Here is a 19353-nt window from a genome sequence, read left to right on the forward strand (position 1 = left end):
CCTCCGCTTTGCACAGCACTATATAGCTTCGGCCCTTTCCCACGCAGTCCTAAGGTTCGTTTGCACCACCATCTCGACCGCCCCCTGGGTCTTACACAGCGTCATCTCCGCCACACCCTCATTGCACCTCTTCAGCGTCGTCTTCCACACATCGAATACGAGCTGGTTTCGCCCCCGTTCGTCCGTGGTTTTGAAGTTGCTGACGAATTCAGACGGGCAATGCTTACAACGCCACTGCGCTTCGGGGACGGGGCCCTGATGCGGTAGCCAATGCGCGATGGAAGAGTCCGCGGGGTACGTTGGATCAGTCTTGTCGCGATGCTGCACTTTCGACGCATATGTGTGGGGGCAGAGGTAGAAGCCGCGGAGGATGGCGTAGCGCTGGGGGGTGGTGAAGGACGTCCAGGGGTGCGGCGTGGAGATGCGGTAGCGGATATGTACGATGACGCTGTGTTTGGCGCGGTAGGCGTATATCCGAGGCGAGGCCTTGTACTGGATTGGCAGTCCGAGGGTAGCATCAAGGCTGTCGAAGCCGGTGCCTTCGAGAGTGGAGCGGTCGGCTGGAGATAAAGGCTTGTGGCATGTTCCGGCGCAGGTCAACAGCGCAGAGCAGAAGGGAAAATGGCCCTGGTACTTGAGGTATTCGGTGACTTTGCGGTCCAGGAAGAAGGAAAGCCCGTATACTGTGGACGGTATGTGCCTTTTCTCTCGGTGCAGTTTAAGATATGGCCAGGCATGTTCGGATGTGTAAGGCCTGAACTTCTGACAATTGAAGCAAGGGACCCAAGCCGGGGTGTCCCTTTGTAAGTCATTTCTAGATCCATACCACAGCTCCACTGTGTTCTTGACCCTGGTGTTGCCAACTTTCTCGTACAGGGTGCGACTTGCGCAGCCTAGCAAAACCGGAGAGTCGTGGGGCAGATATGCTATGATGTGCTGGATCAGCTCGGTTGGTAAAGTCTCCAGTCGAGATGCTGATCCTGTCGCCATCATGGACAGAGGACCGATAACGGTGCAATGGTCTTGCTGGCATCCTTTACAGTACCAAGATTTGGGAACATCCTCACGGATTATCGAGTCTCCAAAATAATTCGTGTGGAAATCGCACCGTCCAGTGCCAGGACAAGGTAGTAGGTCAGGAATTAATACAGAGCGGGTTGAAGGACTCATCACTGTGAACATGCATGGTGTGGTTGTGTAATCTGCAAGGGAAAGGTACTGGTAGGAACCTATGGTAGTAAGTCGCTCTAGTCTGATTACGTCATATCATGATTTCCGCTTAGTCGCACATTGTACTACTTTCAAAATCTTTGAGGAGTTACCCTTCATTGTCTCAAGTCACCTTTTCTTATTTGTCCTTCTCCGGAAGCGTTATCCAGCATTTGTTATCTTCTGACGGGCCAGCTCTTCGAGTGCCTAGGCAGACTTGCTGTGGTCGTTCTCACAGTCTAGTTGCAGAATTCCGAACCACCACAAGTATACCAAAACTTTGTTTCGCGAGAAATCTGGAAGATTCCGACTGTCCCTACTAGATCGTGGAGTCGCATCAAGCCCGTCCTTCGACGTACCGTGGGATTGATTCATGCCTTCCGAAGACGACACTGTCATTCACATTCGGAGCCAGGAACAAACGAGCCGCATCTCCTAACCTCAACATCAAACTTCTAGAAGTCATCTATATCATTTATCCGTCGGTATCAACCCATCGCGAAGAACCCATTCCAGTCACTTTCCCTACGGTTGCCCTACCCTCTCTAGCTAACACTTCGCCGCCGTACAATTACATTTGCCCTCCACCTTACCTTTCTTAACACAGCATATCCCCGGCTGCCCTTATCAGCTTCTCAATCCTCATCGCACACATCATAAGACTTACATTATTATGGCACCACCCGTAGCAATCATTATCCGCATCGCAGGTCCCATCCATTCGACAGCTCCCCAGCGTGCAGACACCCGTGCAGCAGACCGCTCCGCCGTAGCATCCGCCGTCATTGGCACATTTTGCGCCCGCGTTGTTGGAAGGAAGGCCGCAGCTGCCGAGCTTGCAGATCTTGTTGCAGCAGTTTGCGCCGCCGTAGCTGATGGGGGATGAGTGTCAGTGTGAGGGTCACGAGTAATGGATCGAGAAGAGTTGACGAAGCTGGCTGCCGATGTTTGGAGTTCAAGCTTGAGTATCAAGTCTGGAAACACAAAATATTTGCGACAGCACAGTGAATCACTTTGTACTCGTGCCGTACATACCAGTTGCTATCTTGTTCGCAGGGGTCACCCGGGTCGGCGCGAGGGGTGAGAACTATCGCTGATACCGTTGCAGCAGCGAACAGGAGAGACAAGATATGAACCATCTTCATGGTTGCAATCGACGAGCTTGAAGCCAGCACACACTAACAGGTCCCGTCTACTCCATCAGTCCTACACGGGCGTTTTATATCTCTTCCCAGTCTCGTCGTCTCCCGCGTCTTACAACCAGGCGTTGACTGCCGCCCACGAGCACCGATATTACCGTAGATGAAACAATACGTCCACGCATGCAGCTCAGCGCAGACCTTACCTTCCAGTCGCGCGGTACGCGTGCACCGAACACCCGTTTCTGCTACCCGCTCGCTTTTGAGGGCTGAAGACTGCACGTGTATATTGACGATACGTGCCTTAGATTATCCTGCGTTGCGATACTATTCATAGACTCTGCACAGACCAGATCTAACAACCCTCACGAATGCAATCTTCAACGCGAGTAGTTGTGAATCTTTCAAGCCTCCATAAGAGTGTTCTTAGGTCCCGACGTACCCTCTGCGACGACCACCACACGAAGCCCCCACGCACATACATCCCGCAACACAAGCACCCCACCTCCACCTGAAATATCCAGACATCGACTAGGAGGCTCCAAAGAAGCTATTCCACTCGTCCGGTGCATATCTCAGAACACGAGCACCCACTTAACCCGGATATTGTCACGCAGCGGCAATACCCGGACTAGCCTACCCCGTAACCGAGATACATGTAACCACGTCCACTCCAGCTGACTTCGTCGAAGAAGTCAACGAGAGCTCTGAAGTCAGCGGAGCATGGGCACGTTTCCGGCATGTACTGCTTGCTTACTATCTGCATGTATAGGGCACTTTCCCTTCAACACCTTTGTCTTGTCAACGATTGTCTATCACGCACGTTCAGCGCTAGAACATCAAAGACAAACCTAGGTGCTACGATACCCATTTCCCTCACCACATAACCCCAAATCACGCCCCGTTCGACCATTGCATACAAGCCTTTCAGATACCAACGTACTCACTCAGCTTAAACATGCATTCCCTTCCACAGACCATAACAAGACGAGGTACAATATCACACTCACCAAGCATTCACCTGAGCCAAAACGCCAGCATGCATGCATGTCATGTCATGTCATAGGTATAACGAAAAAAAGGGGGGTATATGTACCAACCAAGCCCACCGTGCCCACCGCGCCCACCGCATCAGCGCTCGCCCTCCCCCTTCTCATTACGCGTCTCGTCTGATAAGCACACCGCCCGTCTACCCCTCCACCAATATACACAACCAGAAGAGGAAAGTTTCCTCAAAGTGTGTCCCTCGCAGCACCAATAAGGTGAGAAGCCGCAAACAATTTCAAAGCAAAATCGAGCGTCTTTGTTGAAGTGAAGGCCCCGCACTCACAACAAGATGCACAACCCCGCAACCACCGCTACGAACCCCAGACACACGCTCTGTACTCCCCACGCAGACACCGCAGGCGCAGCACCCTTCCCGCTCGGGGACGCGCTCGCAGTACCCGCGCTGCCCGTGCTCGTCTGCTCAGCACCAGCGCTGGTCCCGCTGCCCGTCGCACTGCTAGCTTGCTCCGCCTGATACGTCTGCCCCAGGGACGGCAACTTCGACTCCGCCTCAACCTGCCAGATGCCGCTCGTGAAAGCGGGACAAGGCGGCGGCGTAAGCGTAGGATTGTAGTTCGAGGCCTTCACGCCGGTGGGGTTGAGCGTCTTCCATCTGGAGCTGAGGTTGGGGAACTCGGGGACATGGGGAGGGCGTGCCGGAGCGGGGGTAGCCGTCTGGAGGGGCGCCTGTGGGTTGTCAGTATTGTTGGAACTTCAGTGCGGTGCATTGTTTGGAGTGGACAAAGATGCCGACATACCGGGTGAAGCGGGGTCTACTTTTGCGCCGTAGCTCACGATACCGTATTCATTGGCTTCGTTGATCCACTCGTATACGATGGAACCGCTCCAGTGCTCGGCCATGTCGTCGCCGAAGATGGCCTCTTGGTCGGCCCAGTCGCGGGGGCGTGGCTTGATGCAACCAGTCTCTGAAAGGAAGATGGGGATGTTGTAGCCCACGTTCGTCACGTTCTTGATGAGATCGGCGTAGCCTGCACAAAACCAGTCAGCCGTGATTCCATAGCATATACCAATTTGAGATGAGAACGAAGCCCGTTTCATTCTTCACCAAGATCGTGAAATCAGGTACAACTTACCCGACTGCTGGAAACCAGAGTCTCCGCACCAAGAGTAGGCATTCAAGGAGTAGAAGTCGAGTGCTTCGGAGGTGTTATCGCCACAAGCAAGGTAATTCTGCAACATGGGGCGAAGTGTTGCGATATCGGCGGCCGAGTAACCGATCGGTATGTTGCGATACTTCTTCTTGTCACGGTAGGCCTTGAGGTCGCGGGCCGCAGCTTTGACATACGGGGCAGCAACGGAGCCATTATCTAGAAATTTGTCAATGGAATGCGAATTGCAGGTGCGGTGAATGGCATACCCGTCGTCAACACCTCGTTGCCCACGAAGAACCCTGCCAGGTTATCGTATTGGTGGAAGGCGTCCATGACGGCGCCAAAGCGGTCGAGCTGTGTCTGGTTCCATTGCGGGTGTGTCTAGCCTGGTCAGCTCTCCGTGTATGTTGCCCAACGTATTGCCGTACCTGCTCGATCTGCGTGTCGAAGGTATCCAGATCCAGCCAGATGTATATGCCGGCGTCAGCGAAGGTTTTCATGCAATCGTCGTGGTTGGCGGAGGGATCGACGTGGTAAACGCGGATCGAATTGGTGCCAATGGACTTCATGAGGTTCGAGTCGAGCTTGCATTGCGTGTTGTCAACAAGCGGGTCGTCGGGGACGAGCTGGTATGCGATTCCTATAGACAGGTTAGTTCACGCTCAATGTCTAATTCAATTGGCTCGTACCCTTGACGTAGAATTGGTCGCCGCTCTCGGTGAAGAACTTGGCTCCCTTCACGGAGATGGTGTCAATGGCGCTGACTGCTGTGAGTGCCACCGCGGCCGAGGCCAACAGGGTAGAGCGCATCGCGAGTAGAAATGCAGAACCAAAGAGGGTGATCCTTCTACTAGGTTTCTTGTCACAATGTGGGATCCTCAACTGTAAAGTGATGTGGAAATCAAGCTGGAGGCCAAGTGAATGGCTGGTATGCAAAGAGCGGATCAACCTCAGCAGGATAGTACAAAGTGCGACCGTACGTAACAATCCGGCGGGTGAGCGAAGGTGGGTTGATTCTCCTGGCTAGGCACAATCAGGTCCACGATATCGGCAGTCGCGTCCAGCAAGGAATCCAGCAACAGCGAGTGAATGCGACCTTTGAGCGAGGGACGGTGGAGAAGAGGCAGCAGAAGGCACAGATTCGAAAAGTCGCGCTCGCTCCCGCGGCTCCTCGCCCCGGCCGTGCTTAGCGGCGGGTGAATCAAGATTGCCATGGCAGGTTTCTGGGGCTCTTGTGTGTTTGCGCCTGGGACGAGGCTCGCCCATGTCGATAAGAAACGCACCGCGCGGGTGACGGCACGGGGCCATGCTTGTTGCACGCCGCGTGATTGGCCAAGTGCGAACAAGCTCGCTTAAGCTCATGCGCTTGCATGGCAGGCGCTTCTACAAGTGGCGCGCCACATATCCTCGCGTCTGGCCGGTTAACAGAAGACAGAAAAGACCGTCCAATTTCCCTACGACATTCCTCCAGAGAGCAAGTCCGGTATGCCGCAGTAACAGCGCATGCGCCTCGGAGATTAAGGTTGTCATGTTTGGAGAAGCCCTGCATACGACTGATATGCGTGAAACACTTGACTGTCACACCCGGCGCCCTGAGACCCTGAGATATAAATTGTACAACGCTCGGGTGTTACAGCGCGGTCAAAATACTAAAGAGATTTTGTGTTCCCTCTAGAAACCATCATGTCGAGCTTTCTTAGTTCCCCTGAAGTTGATGGAGAAAGACCACGCACACATGGGTGCATAGGGGCGACACTTGAGCCAAGCCTATCAAGCTTCGCGTGGGTAGAGACCAAGTTGTGCTCAATGCTCCAACGGCATACAACCACACCATATGATACCGGTCGACGGGATGGAAGCAACATCTCCCTGTGAATATACCAAAAGCACCGGTTTCTTCGCAATGCCCACCTCAGTCCACCTCATTCCCCCAGGCAACAGTATCCACATCATACACACACTCCACATCCCTGCCATCTATCCTACTATCCCTCTCACAATGAATGCAACTGCTCCCATCCCCCGCATTGAAACACTCCCACCTCCCCAGACGCTCCCTACACGGCGTACAAACCATCTTCGGCCCCTTCTTAACTTCTTCAACAAACATCTCGTCGTCCATGACTCTGAAGTTGACCCCGCAAACCCGCCAGAAGTGATTCGCGTCGTAGAACCTCTCTTCGAACGGAACTTCTTCACCATACATGTATGGCGGTATGTACGAATGCTTGGACGAGAACTTGGACGTGAGCAGTGCTAGATGGCGATTGGAAGAGCGCAAGAGCGAGGACAGGGTGTACATCGGTGTGCGTAGCGGCCCGTCGATGATCGACTGCAGGACCAGGGCGATGTTAGCAGTCGGAATTGTGGAAAGGATTTGCTCCGTGTTGGGGTTACTGAAGAGGATGGACAGATCGACGGGACGACTCATGCCTTTTACTACTTCGGTGCAATGGCGGAGCACGCGCCCGGGGTGTCTGAGTGTGTCTTCGGGGCCGCCTCTGAGATTGTTGGCCCAGGATACATCGTTCACCTTGAGTTCGCAAAGAGAGGCTGGGTAGTCGTCACGTTGAAGGTGGGTGAGGAGCATGGTCTCGATGCCGAGCGAGAGGGATCGTAAATTCGAGAGGTGACGTAGCCTGGCGCTGTCATCGTCGAAGGTGGAATATTTACGCGGAAGATGTTGCGTGGCACCGCCAATGTGGGAGAGCCGCTCAAGAGAGTCTGCTTGGCGAATCAAAGCTTTGAGGAAAGCGGGCTGCGATGTCCGGGTTGTGCTGTCATTGCTGGGCATGCAACCTGGAAATGCGTGCAGGCGCTCGCCGATGTCAAGTTCCTTGAGCGCTTTGGGAAGACTGAGAACTACGTCTAAGAACTGGACGTTGACATTGCATTCAATAAGTGTCAAGGATGTCAGTGGTGTTGACCGCCTTTGCTTCTCTGTGATGTCGGCGTGCGTGATCTTGGCGTCGAAGTTGGTGCATGATATCGTTATTCGTTTGAGGGTGGGATGTAAAAACACCACCGCACAACGACCGAACACGAATTTTCTTTCGTCGGGACCGTGACCATGAAGTGTGACTTGATGGGCAGTTAGTCGGCTGTATCATCGTTGTTATGGGATACATGGCGGAAGACGTTCCAGGTGCTTATGTCTGGGTGATGCACCAATACATACGATACGCTATGCAATCTGCCGCGTACAGTAGTATCTACATCTACACACCACTGAAAGCACATATGGAATGTGCGCTGGTGCACCGGGCAAGTGGAAATCAACACAAGACTTACGAGATTGTAGCATGGGCAGCGTAGGTGGGACCCCTTTTCGAGGGTATACTGACGCTTCCAACAGCGTCGTGTAGTCGATCTTCGTCCAGCCATCAAATTCCACATCATCTTTCCACTCACTGTTATTAGGACACGGTGATTCAATCGTGAGATGGCGAAGCTTGTCCATCAAGACGATGAAATGATTGAGCTCCTGGATTCCATCTTTACTGTGGTCCGGGTATCGTATTGATAGGTCTTGAATATAAGAAGACCGTGCCTCGCGGATGTCAAGCGCTGCAGCGATACTCCTCGCACGGTCCCCATTGGTTACGAGCAGAGTCCGCCAAATGTAGGGCTCCGTGAGACCCTGGAAACGACGACAGGACGCTGCGAGTCTGCAGAGTGTATCGCGAGAATCTATTTGATCGATTATCGAGAGAAGAAGCTCGTCGACCAGGGCTAGGAGGCCTGTTTGTGGCACATCTGCGGCCATAGCCGGTAGTCTCGATTGGCCGAAGATGGGGCGAAAGTGGCGAATTCTGCGCTTCTTGGCTTGATGAGGGTGGTCCTCTGGCATCAAGATCTTCTGGTGGGACACTCGAAGTGTAAGCGGAATCTTTGGTGCTACAAGCTCCTCATGGATAAAAACCGTTGATGGGACAATGGCGTAGACGAGTGCTACCAAAAGTCTAGGCGTGGTGGGTCAGACATCGATAACGTAATCACGAGGGCCCACACTCACCCGACCCGTCGCACAAAACTGCTAACTACGTTATACCCTTTCAGCACGAATCCATCACGAAATCTTATAGCAAGCATCTGCACATCGTAGTTTGGGACGGCTGCGCATATGAGCTCACAATGCCTTGCGCGTTGTTGTTAAGCCTCAGAGGCTCAGTGTCTTCTCACAAGCTAATAATCCATCAACTTAGGTTATAATTCGAGACCATTGGTTTCCGGTGGATGCATCCAACCCCGTCCATTAGATTCGATGTTCTGATTCTCTCACTACTGCTGCTCTCCCGTTCCACCTATTTAAGGGATTACTAAGGTAATTTAAGCTGGCCAGTCCTCTTGCTTTTCTGCATGCATCTATAGCCATTTGGACGATCGCAATCCTTGGCAAGGTCTCTGTGCGTGCTCCAAGAACTTGTTGAAGAGGAAGCACTGGGAAGCTTTTGTCCTGAGTAGCTTTCGGTCTATTTTTCTCGTCTGCGATTTGGGGGTAATGAGAACGCACGAAATTTCGTGCCTTACGTACTCCTCTTCCGTCTCATAGTTGGGCTGATAGTCTGGTACGTCGTCTGAACGTTGGCCTACGAGAGTTTGTAGAATTCGGCGGAGTACGATTTAGAACGGCGAAGAAGTGATAGTCAGAGGTCGGGGTAGGAGACAATCACCTGGCGATTTTCGTTCATATCTCTCAGCCCATCGCGCGGCAGTGGTGGAGAGGAGGGCGAAACCGGAACAGGAGGAACAACCAAGGTAACACTACCTTGTTGTGCTGGATCATTACGAGGAATCCTCGATGCTCAGAGGCTTGAATGCGAGTGCCCCTGACACGCCGTTTCAATCATGTTAACGTGCAAGAAACATCGCGCTGGAAGATCACATACCTCAAGTCCCCAGAAGATGGGACAAGTGGTTTCGAGAGCACAAGCCACTTGTGGAAACGGTACGTGGATGAACTCAGCTCAAGTTACGAAACCTTTTGACATCCTGCAGCCCAGAGGTTGCCGCTTGTCGAAATGATCTAAAGTGCCTACACAACATGTTTCTTTTCGAATGAGAATTCTGGACTCCACGCTACACATGACCTGACACTAGAATCTTTTCTGGCTAAAATGAGGGGTATTCAGGCGACCTTGCCGTCCAAACATGAGCGGCCACTCAGCAGGAGCGATAATACCGCAAATAATGTGCAGGAACCTGGATGAGTAGCAAGAACCCGATGCGCCTGCAACATGATAATGCCATTGATCCAGACATCCTTCCTCACGAAGCCATAGAGCGTGACACTACTTTCAGGCGGGTATTGATTCCATTTCGGCCTTGGAATAGCAGTGTCTCTGTCATCATAAAGTCCCGGTGCCAGAGCTCTTAACTGCTAGAAGCATCGGCAACGGACACAGATCAATGCTTTCCAACCCGATTATCGAGTGATCACGATGTTTATGGTTCAATCTTTTCAACTCTAGATATCCCGCCGCCGATACGCAGTGGACCGTTCCTACAGCTGCACTTAAAACTCTGTTAGAATTCCCCCCAGAACTTGAAACTAACTAAAAGCGAGACTACTCCCATACAAGCATGGCAGGCAATTAGGAAGCACAAGAAGCACCCTTCTTTATGCCATTAATCATTTTCGCAGAACACTGTCTCCGATAAAAGTGTCAAAGGTACGTCAAATTGTTCTTGGCCGCAAAATTTGCCACATTCAAAATGTACTTACCTTTGGTGCTGCCTTCGATTGGGTTTACTTAGGAAATGCCCTGGAATCGACGTTTTCCTTACTGGGTTCTTGATGTCCCAATCTAAAAGAGATAGGTTTCTACAGTCGCAGCACTGTCCTCGTCAAGAGCGTCGTAATCGAATTCCAAAGGGAGCATTATCCTTTTGAACATCTTGGCATTGTCACGAACCTAGTGAGTCTGCACGAGCATTACAAGACTAAAGCTGCTGGGGTGTATTTCAGTGTTCAGGCATGTTGCCCTTGTTCGACGGCGGCCACTGATAACATCCTTTTGCAAGCCCCGGTTTGCTCTTCTCTTTAATGATGCTTCCGGACTCTGCAGAAAAGGTTTTACTGGAAAGCGAAGTTATTACTCTAAGGTCTCACAGAACGCGCGGACCTGTGGGGCTCATGTAGGGGGTCACTACCAGTGCCGCGATCCGCGGCCTCATTGCTCCTGGTCAGATTTGTACTTCACTCTACGTCGGCATCAGCCGACCTTGAGCCCGACATTCCGGCGGTGCCTCCCGTGCCACAGCTCACGCGGACGTAAGTTCCGTAAATCTTTTTTGCTGTACGTGGGCCCGAAACTTTGAGCAGGACGTCAGCCCTCATGTGACCAGACTGACGAGAGTGACGTTCATCTCGCGAAAGCGCACACCTGCTTGACAGTCAACCATTGGAACGTTCAAGTCTAGGGATGTAGAGGGCATTGCGCTTTCCAAGGGGACCCTCGTCTGTGCTAATACGACTTGCGTTGGTAGTTCTAAGGTGTGATGCAAGGGGGTCCTTACGCTTCACACCAATTCTAGCTTTACCAAAGCTAGTGCCAACGCATTCGGTAATAACCATGTGCTACGACCCGGAGTTCGACCTATTTCCAGGTTACGTACTCGATATATTCTGTGCCTTCGCTGCAGAGGAAGGAATGCAGTGCGCGTCTTCGCCATGAGGCCGCGCACTGCATTCCAGAGCATCGTTCTGCCACGAGGGACTTCTTCTCGGCAATACGCTCATCAATTGGGAAGCTCATCGGTAGCTATCTCCCGAATCAAGTATAAAGTCTACTAGAGACACCTTTCGACTCGAACCATCGAGACCACTGAATCCTGCAACTTCACTCACATTGTTACATTCAATTTTCAAAAAATTGTCCATTATGCGTGTCTCCATCATCACACTCGCGGCTCTCATGACCGCAGCCTATGCGCTCCCCAGTCTTGCTCCGAATGTCGACTCCCTCGCCATTCGCGAAGAGGCTATGGGCGACAATGCTGCTAGCGCCAACGTCGATGCGACCGATGCCCACAAGAAGCCCGAAGACAAGAAGAAGCACCATCACCACCATGGCGCACACAAGCACCATGATAAGCCAAAGCATGACGGGAAGAAAGACCACAAGGATGATAAGAAGGATGAGAAGAAGGACACGCACTACCTAGCTGCTCGGACCGCCGAGCCTGAGGATGCTCACATGCCGAAGGACGGCAAAGATGACAAAGACGGAAAGAAGAAAGAACACCATCACCACCATCACCACAAGGGAAAGAAGCACGGAAAGGACGGAAAGAAAGATGGAAAGATGGACGGAAAGAAGGATGAGGGAAAGATGGACAAGGGAAAGAAAGCCGATGACAAGGATGATAAGAGCTGGAACTGAAGTCCAAGTCATGTCACCGAACACTGAAACTGATCGACTGGGTCGGTGTAGCGGGGTATTGATGTAGAGGGTTCGCAGGTGAAGGAAAGGGGAACGTCACTCATTATAGCTTTTACACACACTCGTTTAGCAATTCAATTTCTCTTGGGGTTCAATATTGTGCGTAGTGATGCCAGCGATGTGTTCGGCTGAAATGAGCGTTGTGTAATTGGTGAATGACGGTCATTTCATTTACTGAGCCTACATGTCCTCTCGTCAAGCTCACTGGAACGATAATATTGGTCTTTTGCTAATACCAGATAGTGCCAAGGAGTGTAGCACCGCAGCGAACTTTATTGCTACAATGTACTAAACACAATGGTCGATACAAATCAGCATCAACCTCTCCTAAAATTAAACCCTTGTGTTAATATATAGGCCAGTTATAACATGTATAATTGTGTAGCGAAGGGTAACTCGCGATATAGAACGTGTCCAAGCTGCGGATAGGGCAGTACCGTCTCTCATGTTGGCGCGACAACCAAGTCACTTTTTTAATGTGCGTCGCTGTGAAAGAAGCGGACACAACATGATCATCAGTAGGCTAGTCCGGTTACTGGTTCTCGATACTGAAATCGTTAAAAACTAACATGTGCCACGCGATCCAAAACAGTTGACCAAGTCCCTAATAACTAGATCGTCCTAGCGGGGTAACCAATACAAACGATAGGACCGCTACCGATGCAGCCGTATGCCACAGCATCACAGCGCGCGTCTCTAGGAGATCGTTCGAATGGACAACGGGACACGGTTAGACAGTGTAGGGTAGACTACCTAGGTAGCTTCCTTTATGAAGCACTAAGCATAGAGCTGAAAGACCATTAGTTATAGAAGCATTTCGGGACCCTCCGATTTAGAATCAGAACAAATTTCACGTTACAGTTCATGATATCAAGATACCAGCTGAAAGCATCCAACATGACGATTCAAGTCTATTCCGATCCTTGTACGATCAATTCTCGCAAAGTCCTTGCTGGACTGGAAGAGATGAAAGCAGACTATAACAGAACTTCATAGATTATTTTGCTGGAGAGCAAAATAGTGAGGACTTCAAGAAAATCAACCCGCATGCGACAGTTCCGGCGGCAAGAGATGGTGTTTTGACACTCACATCGAACGCCATCTTGCAATACGCAACCGACAAAACCGGGGCTGAGACATTAATACCTTAAAGAGCTCGAGCATCGTGCTGATGTTAACAGATGGATGCTTTGGGAGGCTGCGACCTGGTTCTCGGTGTGCTATGTATACCTCATTGAGAATGTCGTCAAACCGCTCCTCAAGGGAGAGCCTGACCAAAAAGCTATCGACGGCCAGTCTGAAAAGTTCCATAGGGGAGCGGGAATCATGAACGATCAACTTGACAAGACGAAGTGGCTGACTGGTCCCAATGCCACACTTGCTGACATTGCGGTTGCGGCGCCCATGCATTTGCACGCCGCTTCAAAGTTACCTCTTGAAAAATATCCTAGTGTCAAGCGGTGGCTGGGTCAGGTGGAGCAATTGGAAAGTTGGAAGAAGACACAAGTTGCGGTAGACAAAGCTCTGCTTCCCGACGGTACGCCGATGAACGGAAGTAATGGGGCCAGCGGCAACGGTCAACCTGAAGTACGTGCCACTGTGAACTACACCAAAGCCGTTGACGGAATCACCGAGCTCTACTTCTACGAGACCGAGAAAGCTAAGAACATCCACGAACCAGGTGACGCTCCGGTAGAAGTCAGTATGTCAAATGGCTGGCCACATGCCAAAGACTTCCACATCGACGAGAATGGCTTCTCGGTCCACTCTCTCAAAACTTCGCATTCTGACTGGGAAGATGAGGAAGCAGTGCGTTCAACCTTCTATCCCAAAGTAGTTTCGTTCCTCAAAGCTACCTTGGACGCAAAGCGTGTTCTTGTTTTTGACCATGCCATCCGCACCGAAAAGAACACCCAAAAAGCACTCACCGATGGAGAAAAACACCACTCAGCGCTCTCCCGTAATGCTCGTTCACTGCGATTACACCGCTGAATCCGGGCCCTTACGTGTCCGCCAGCTCCTACCCGATGAAGCCGATGATCTCCTCTCACGCCGCGTTGCTTTCATCAACGTATGGAAGCCTGTTAAACGTATCGTCGAAGAGCGGCCCCTCGCCATGATCGACGTCAAGTCCTGCAAGGATGAGGACCTCCTCAAGCTGCACCTTCATTACCGTGATCGCAACGGAGAGAATTACGTCCTGCAACACTCGTCTAGGCACAAGTGGTGGTATTTCCCAGGGATGACTAAGGAACAAGTGATCTTGCTGAAAACTTACGATTCAGCGGGTGATGGTAGGGCAAGGTTTGTGGGGCATTCGGCTTTTGTGGATTCGACCAGTTCGAAGGATGCGCCCCCGAGGGAGAGCATCGAGATCAGGACGATATGCTTCTTTTGATCAAATTGAGTTAAGTGAAAGTTTTGCCACAGCGTGGATAAGTTATGGGAGAAATCAGTCAGATATTTGCGCTACCAACTCTCTTACTGACCGCAATTTTGTGACTGCCTGCTGTTAGATATTATTTCACTTTGGGTTCGTGTTATGTTATGCTACTTTTTGTATATCGGGATAGACAGTGGCTGGAGGTTTGTCAACAATTATGATTCAACCATACGATTAATCACCGTGTAACGCATGCTCAAGTCAATACAACACAAGATCGGGTCCTAGATAATGCTAAAATAAGTGAACTCTAGATTTTATCCAAGGCACAATTAGATACGCTAGCGACTATGTCTCCCTTCGTGGCTGCAGAGCTGTAGTTTGGGCCCAAGTTTGCGAAACCTGTTCTGACCGCGAGATAAATGAACATGATCGTATCTCAAGCCGTGCAGTTCGTTGGCTTGAAGATGCCAAGATCGTAGAGCCAGGCACCGCTGTTAAACTCCGAGTAGACAGTGTCGATCAAGAAAGGCTCTTTGCCTTTAGAGCAGGAAGTTTCCAGCACGATAATGCCAGTGACCGGCTCTTCCGGCTGGACAAAGCCTGGCGCAACAGATCTCCAACGCATAATAACAGTGTCGCAGTTGTACCAGATCTTTAGGATCTCAAAAGGAATTGGCGGCTGAGAGGCCTGGCCGGCTTGGAAGTCTGCGAGGGAGGAGAAAGTAGCGTTTCCGAGAGGTTTAGGGCCGTTAGGGCATCCGTTGTTGATCAGCTCGTTCACGCCGTCAGAGTAGTCGATGAAGTTTGCCGAGAGGACTCTTGCAGCCAAGGCGGTGCTGTAATCGGTGATGGTACTTCTGAAGTTGTTCGCGACTCGGTTGGCGGCAGCCTCAGTCAAGCATTTCGCTACGGCACCTGAGGCAAGACAGGCGATTGCACAGAGGGTGAAACGCATGCTGATGAGAGCTTGTTGTTGATCCTGGAGTTGAGGGATAGCGCTGAGCTGCCAAATCTGCGTCTCGAAGTAAGAGATGGAGGAAATTTGCTGGACTCAGAAAGCGATGAGTGGTAGCCGGAGATTGCTCGTTCGGTGGATAGCTACAAGAAGTCAAGAATGGGCGTGCTTATGTACTATATCATGACGATTTAGCGTACCGATTGTGGCTGCTGAGTTGTTCAGCCCGTTACGGCACCGTATACGCGACGGTGATTGCTCCGGGCAGCTAGCTGTACGATCCAACGCTCAACAAGCTGCTTCTAACATATTAAGATGCTATTTTCAGCGCGACCGGCTTGATCAACTTGAGCCCGAACATTACCTTACACTCGTAGCCAGTGCATGACGTGCATCAGTTGCTCAGTTGGGATAGTTATACGCCGGGGTGAACTGCAGTACGACCATATCTAGACTAGGGCGGTATTGGTCGGGGTAAGCAGGAGAGGGGTTCGCCGAGAAGTATTGCTCGTCTCTTCGAAGGGTTGTCCGGCACACTCGTAATTGCCCGTTCGAACGCGAAGAATCGAATTGAGTATACTAGATGAAAGAACACACTTTCTATGGGTGTAGGAAGTCAGTCGTGTTTGCAATACAGATCGTAAGGGCTGCCGGACACATGCGGCTAGCGCGCTCGTGATCGCGCGTCAATCTGTAAGCCGCGCTTAGGCGTCATCGCGTCTGTCTTAGTGCTCTCATCCCACCTTCACGTCGCAATGCCGTCTCTCAAGCACCAAAACCACCGATACACGCGCTCACTACCCCATCTTCCTGGAGCGATGGTACCCATAGCAGGATGCCGCTTCACAAACCTTCACCGCACCGGTTCCTAGCGCCAGCCGCGCCTGCAACCCAGAAACCGAAGCAAAAGCCGCAATCGGGCCTTCGTCATGCAGCGACAGCTCACACCCCAAGACCAACAGCCTCCCAACCACGAGGTACATACGATGAAGCGGATGGGCCGAGGCGCGTGACGCCGGCAAAGCGATTTGTAGTGCCACCATCTTCATTGCGCAACATGCCAAACAGCGGGGAACGAAGGAGAGGGAGAGACCAAGTCGATGAAGCGTGGGCACATACTCAAGGTACACCGTGGCCGAAACCGAGGTTGAGTAAGGTGGAGAGCATAGAAAATACCTCTCCGTCGTCTTCAGCGAACGCTGAAGCTCACGATGGCCTCTCTGTTCTGCCAAGCATCGAACAGTCCTCAATGTTCGGCGAAGACGAAGGCTTGGAGGATAAAGAGAACGAAGAAGAAATCTTGTTCGTTGTGGAAGAGCGCAATAAGCGGCGACGAGTCTCGCCACACCCTTCAACATCTCCAACTCACGCCTATGGAGATCCTGCCACTCCCCATGCGGATTCTTCCCCGCAGATAGCCTCACCTGTGTCGCATCGCTTCAAAGTACCTGGCCCTCGGCCCAATGTACCCGGTATCGCTTCGACTACCGTGGTCGATCGTCGAATTCACCCACGACCGCACTTTATCCTACCGCATCTCTCGCCTTCTCCTACTAAATCTGCGAACCCGCTCCCGGAAACCTTTTCACCTAGTCGTAAGAACGGAAAGTACGTTGCAGATGGCATGGCCTCCACTCTACAGTCTTGGGTCCACGAGACGGCGAGCATAGGTTACACGGCGAATACAAGCTCAACCGTGGTGTGGGGAAGAGACAAGGAAGATGGCGTGAAGATTAAGATCGAAGTCCTCAGCGTCATGGGTGGTCGAGGCTGCGGAGGTTCGGAAGTTGAGTGCTGGCCCGGTGGCATCATTTTCCTGCGCGGCGTCACTGATGCGAGCCTGTACAATGTGTCAAGAGCCTCGAGCTTCACACAAGTTGAAGGCAATCACGTGGGTCCCACCGAGGTCAATATCATGCTTGCAGGTCAAGGTGGTGCAAGGGGAAAGGGAGGCGTAAGAGTCCGGGAGGGTGGCGTCGTGGGCGTGAGGGCTCCAATCTGGGATGTGCATATCGGCTACGGTGAACAGGCAGAAAAGTGGCTCGTTGGTGTGGAATGGGTTGTTCTCTGAGTACGATGCTGTGATTACGACAAAGAAATCTGACATGGCCGGAGATATGATATACATGCACCGGGCATCTGGCCGAGAACAAATATTGAGACATGCTACCGCGCATCAAAACCATCTTCGAGGCAGTAGGATCGCATCATATTTCACGCGTAGCCGCATGCATGAGCTTGATGGAACCCTGGGTCGCAACCGCTCTGTCCCTCGGGTTTCGAAGATCCACATTCCATCGAAGAACTTTGGTCACGACTGCCTATTCTTCGAGAGAACTCTGGTCACGAATGCCTTTTTTTCGAGAGGACTCTGGTTGCGATTGCCTTTTTTCGAACATATACAATATATCTTCTCTCTTTCCTCTATGTATCCTCCGTATCCATCGTCCACGCATACACTGTTTCGACTCGCATACACGGCATATAAGATCTTATACCGACTTTACCTGTGGAAGACCTGGTACCAAACTTCGATCCTGTCCTACTGCCGAATATTAAAACTACACACGGCGATCGCGTACATGGCAGATACTTCGATGACTGTTCACACAGAGGCGACGGAGCCCGTTCCAGCCTCCGGAGCTGGCAGTGAGGCAATGCAAGAGCCTCAACGTGCGTGCATACGACGCTGCCGGTCACTCCAAAGCCGTGTATCCACCTCGCACCACGAGCCTCTCCACCCTGCTGTCGCGCGGTACTCCCGCAGCCTCTCAGCGCCGCCCAGGCCTCACTCGCATCCCCACCCCTGGCGCAGGCTCCAGCCAGAAGCCTCACGCGCACGCACAATCCCTCCCGGGGCGCACCTCGCCTGGCGGCCCAGAAACCGTCGCTGCCATACGGCCTACATGCTCCCCGACCACCTTTCCCAAATCAAGAGGCTCTGGCACACGAAAGCCCTCTTCCACACCGACGTAGCACGCCAAGCGCGCGAATCCGACTTCACAGACCACCGCACGGCGGAGTCCCGCCTGTGGAACACGTCTGGTATCGTTCCGCTGCTCGGCCAGACAAGCACAAGGCCTGGTATCGTGCTCACGGGACCGCGGCACTCGCATCCGACGATGTGCTGCCATACGTGGGAAGATCTGGGCGGGGATGCGTACGAGCAGTATGAAGTTGCTGTTGCGATACCGTCGTTAGGGTTTGGGTGGAAAGGGGAGATGGGGAAGGGGTGCGGAGGGTGTAGCAAGTATGATAAGGGATTGGGGTGCGAGGCGTGCTATTTTGTGGCGTGGATGAATTATGAGGCTATGCGGGTCTTTGGGTTTGCGGGGGTGAGACCAGCTGTGGAGGCTAAGAGGAGGGAGACGGGCGAGGAGAGCGATAGTGAGGATAGCGATAGTAGTGAGGAAAGTGATAGTGGTGAGGACAGTGATAGTGGAGAGGAGGTTGATGGGGTTGATTAGAGGAGATGAGATGGGTGTCGTGGATCAGGAGGACGTGTCCGACGAGGACAGTGATGAGGAGGATTCAACGAAGATGCCGCACAAGGCCTCTGGTGTGCTACCAAAAATTGAAGAAGGCAGCGAAAAGTCTTTGTCAAAGGACTGTTGCGATCAGAGAGAAGTCTTCGCAAAGCAACAATGCCTTTAGCGACTAGGTCTCGTAAGATGGAACGAGCCGAAACAATAACAGATAGCAACTTTCATTCTCACGAACTTGGTTCAAAATTGCTACGGAATGTTAGACAGCGAGGCATCGTAACGACTGTGCGTCCACGCTCGCTAATCAACGCCTTGACGAAAGGCTGGGTCTATTCTCGCGTGTGCTATGACTCGTTATCAACTTTAGAGTAAAGCGTACGTCTCCGTGTTCCTTAACGCGTAGAGAGCATGACGAATCACATCAAAGTACCAAATACCAGAATAGAAGATGGTGGGCATTCAGGCCGCCCTGCAGTTATCGCTGCGATGGCGATGTCGACGTGACATGTCGGCTCTGCTCGATTCGGATGAGCGTCTGCTCGGCGAGTCCCGAGCTCAATCCGGGACGCACTTCT

At 52.0% G+C, this 19353-nt stretch overlaps 7 protein-coding genes across 7 annotated transcripts; 3 read left to right on the forward strand and 4 right to left on the reverse strand.

The window, feature by feature from the left end:
- Positions 1-18: 18 nt before the first annotated feature.
- Positions 19-993, reverse strand: N0V89_008061 (uncharacterized protein; the record flags this gene model as incomplete). Its single annotated transcript, XM_056216820.1, has 1 exon — positions 19-993. The coding sequence occupies one exon, from the start codon at positions 991-993 to the stop codon at positions 19-21; it is 975 nt and encodes a 324-aa protein (XP_056068376.1).
- A 2913-nt stretch (positions 994-3906) lies between these two features.
- Positions 3907-5317, reverse strand: N0V89_008062 (uncharacterized protein; the record flags this gene model as incomplete). The annotated part of the gene is made up of 6 exons (XM_056216821.1): positions 3907-4082; positions 4154-4384; positions 4490-4723; positions 4774-4888; positions 4936-5147; positions 5197-5317. The coding sequence occupies 6 exons, from the start codon at positions 5315-5317 to the stop codon at positions 3907-3909; spliced, it is 1089 nt and encodes a 362-aa protein (XP_056068377.1).
- A 1102-nt stretch (positions 5318-6419) lies between these two features.
- On the reverse strand, positions 6420-8357 carry N0V89_008063 (uncharacterized protein; the record flags this gene model as incomplete). Its single annotated transcript, XM_056216822.1, has 2 exons — positions 6420-7362; positions 7852-8357. 2 exons carry the CDS (start codon positions 8355-8357, stop codon positions 6420-6422), a joined length of 1449 nt encoding a protein of 482 aa, XP_056068378.1.
- Positions 8358-11391: 3034 nt separating this feature from the next.
- On the forward strand, positions 11392-11892 carry N0V89_008064 (uncharacterized protein; the record flags this gene model as incomplete). Its single annotated transcript, XM_056216823.1, has 1 exon — positions 11392-11892. The coding sequence occupies one exon, from the start codon at positions 11392-11394 to the stop codon at positions 11890-11892; it is 501 nt and encodes a 166-aa protein (XP_056068379.1).
- A 1245-nt stretch (positions 11893-13137) lies between these two features.
- Positions 13138-13944, forward strand: N0V89_008065 (uncharacterized protein; the record flags this gene model as incomplete). The annotated part of the gene is made up of 1 exon (XM_056216824.1): positions 13138-13944. One exon carries the CDS (start codon positions 13138-13140, stop codon positions 13942-13944), a length of 807 nt encoding a protein of 268 aa, XP_056068380.1.
- An 830-nt stretch (positions 13945-14774) lies between these two features.
- On the reverse strand, positions 14775-15293 carry N0V89_008066 (uncharacterized protein; the record flags this gene model as incomplete). Its single annotated transcript, XM_056216825.1, has 1 exon — positions 14775-15293. One exon carries the CDS (start codon positions 15291-15293, stop codon positions 14775-14777), a length of 519 nt encoding a protein of 172 aa, XP_056068381.1.
- A 1057-nt stretch (positions 15294-16350) lies between these two features.
- Positions 16351-17364, forward strand: N0V89_008067 (uncharacterized protein; the record flags this gene model as incomplete). Its single annotated transcript, XM_056216826.1, has 1 exon — positions 16351-17364. The coding sequence occupies one exon, from the start codon at positions 16351-16353 to the stop codon at positions 17362-17364; it is 1014 nt and encodes a 337-aa protein (XP_056068382.1).
- Positions 17365-19353: the final 1989 nt, after the last annotated feature.

The sequence above is a fragment of the Didymosphaeria variabile genome (genome assembly GCF_027946475.1).
Source record: "Didymosphaeria variabile strain IMI 356815 chromosome Unknown scaffold_6, whole genome shotgun sequence".
In the NCBI taxonomy this organism is placed as follows: Eukaryota; Fungi; Ascomycota; class Dothideomycetes; order Pleosporales; family Didymosphaeriaceae; genus Didymosphaeria; species Didymosphaeria variabile.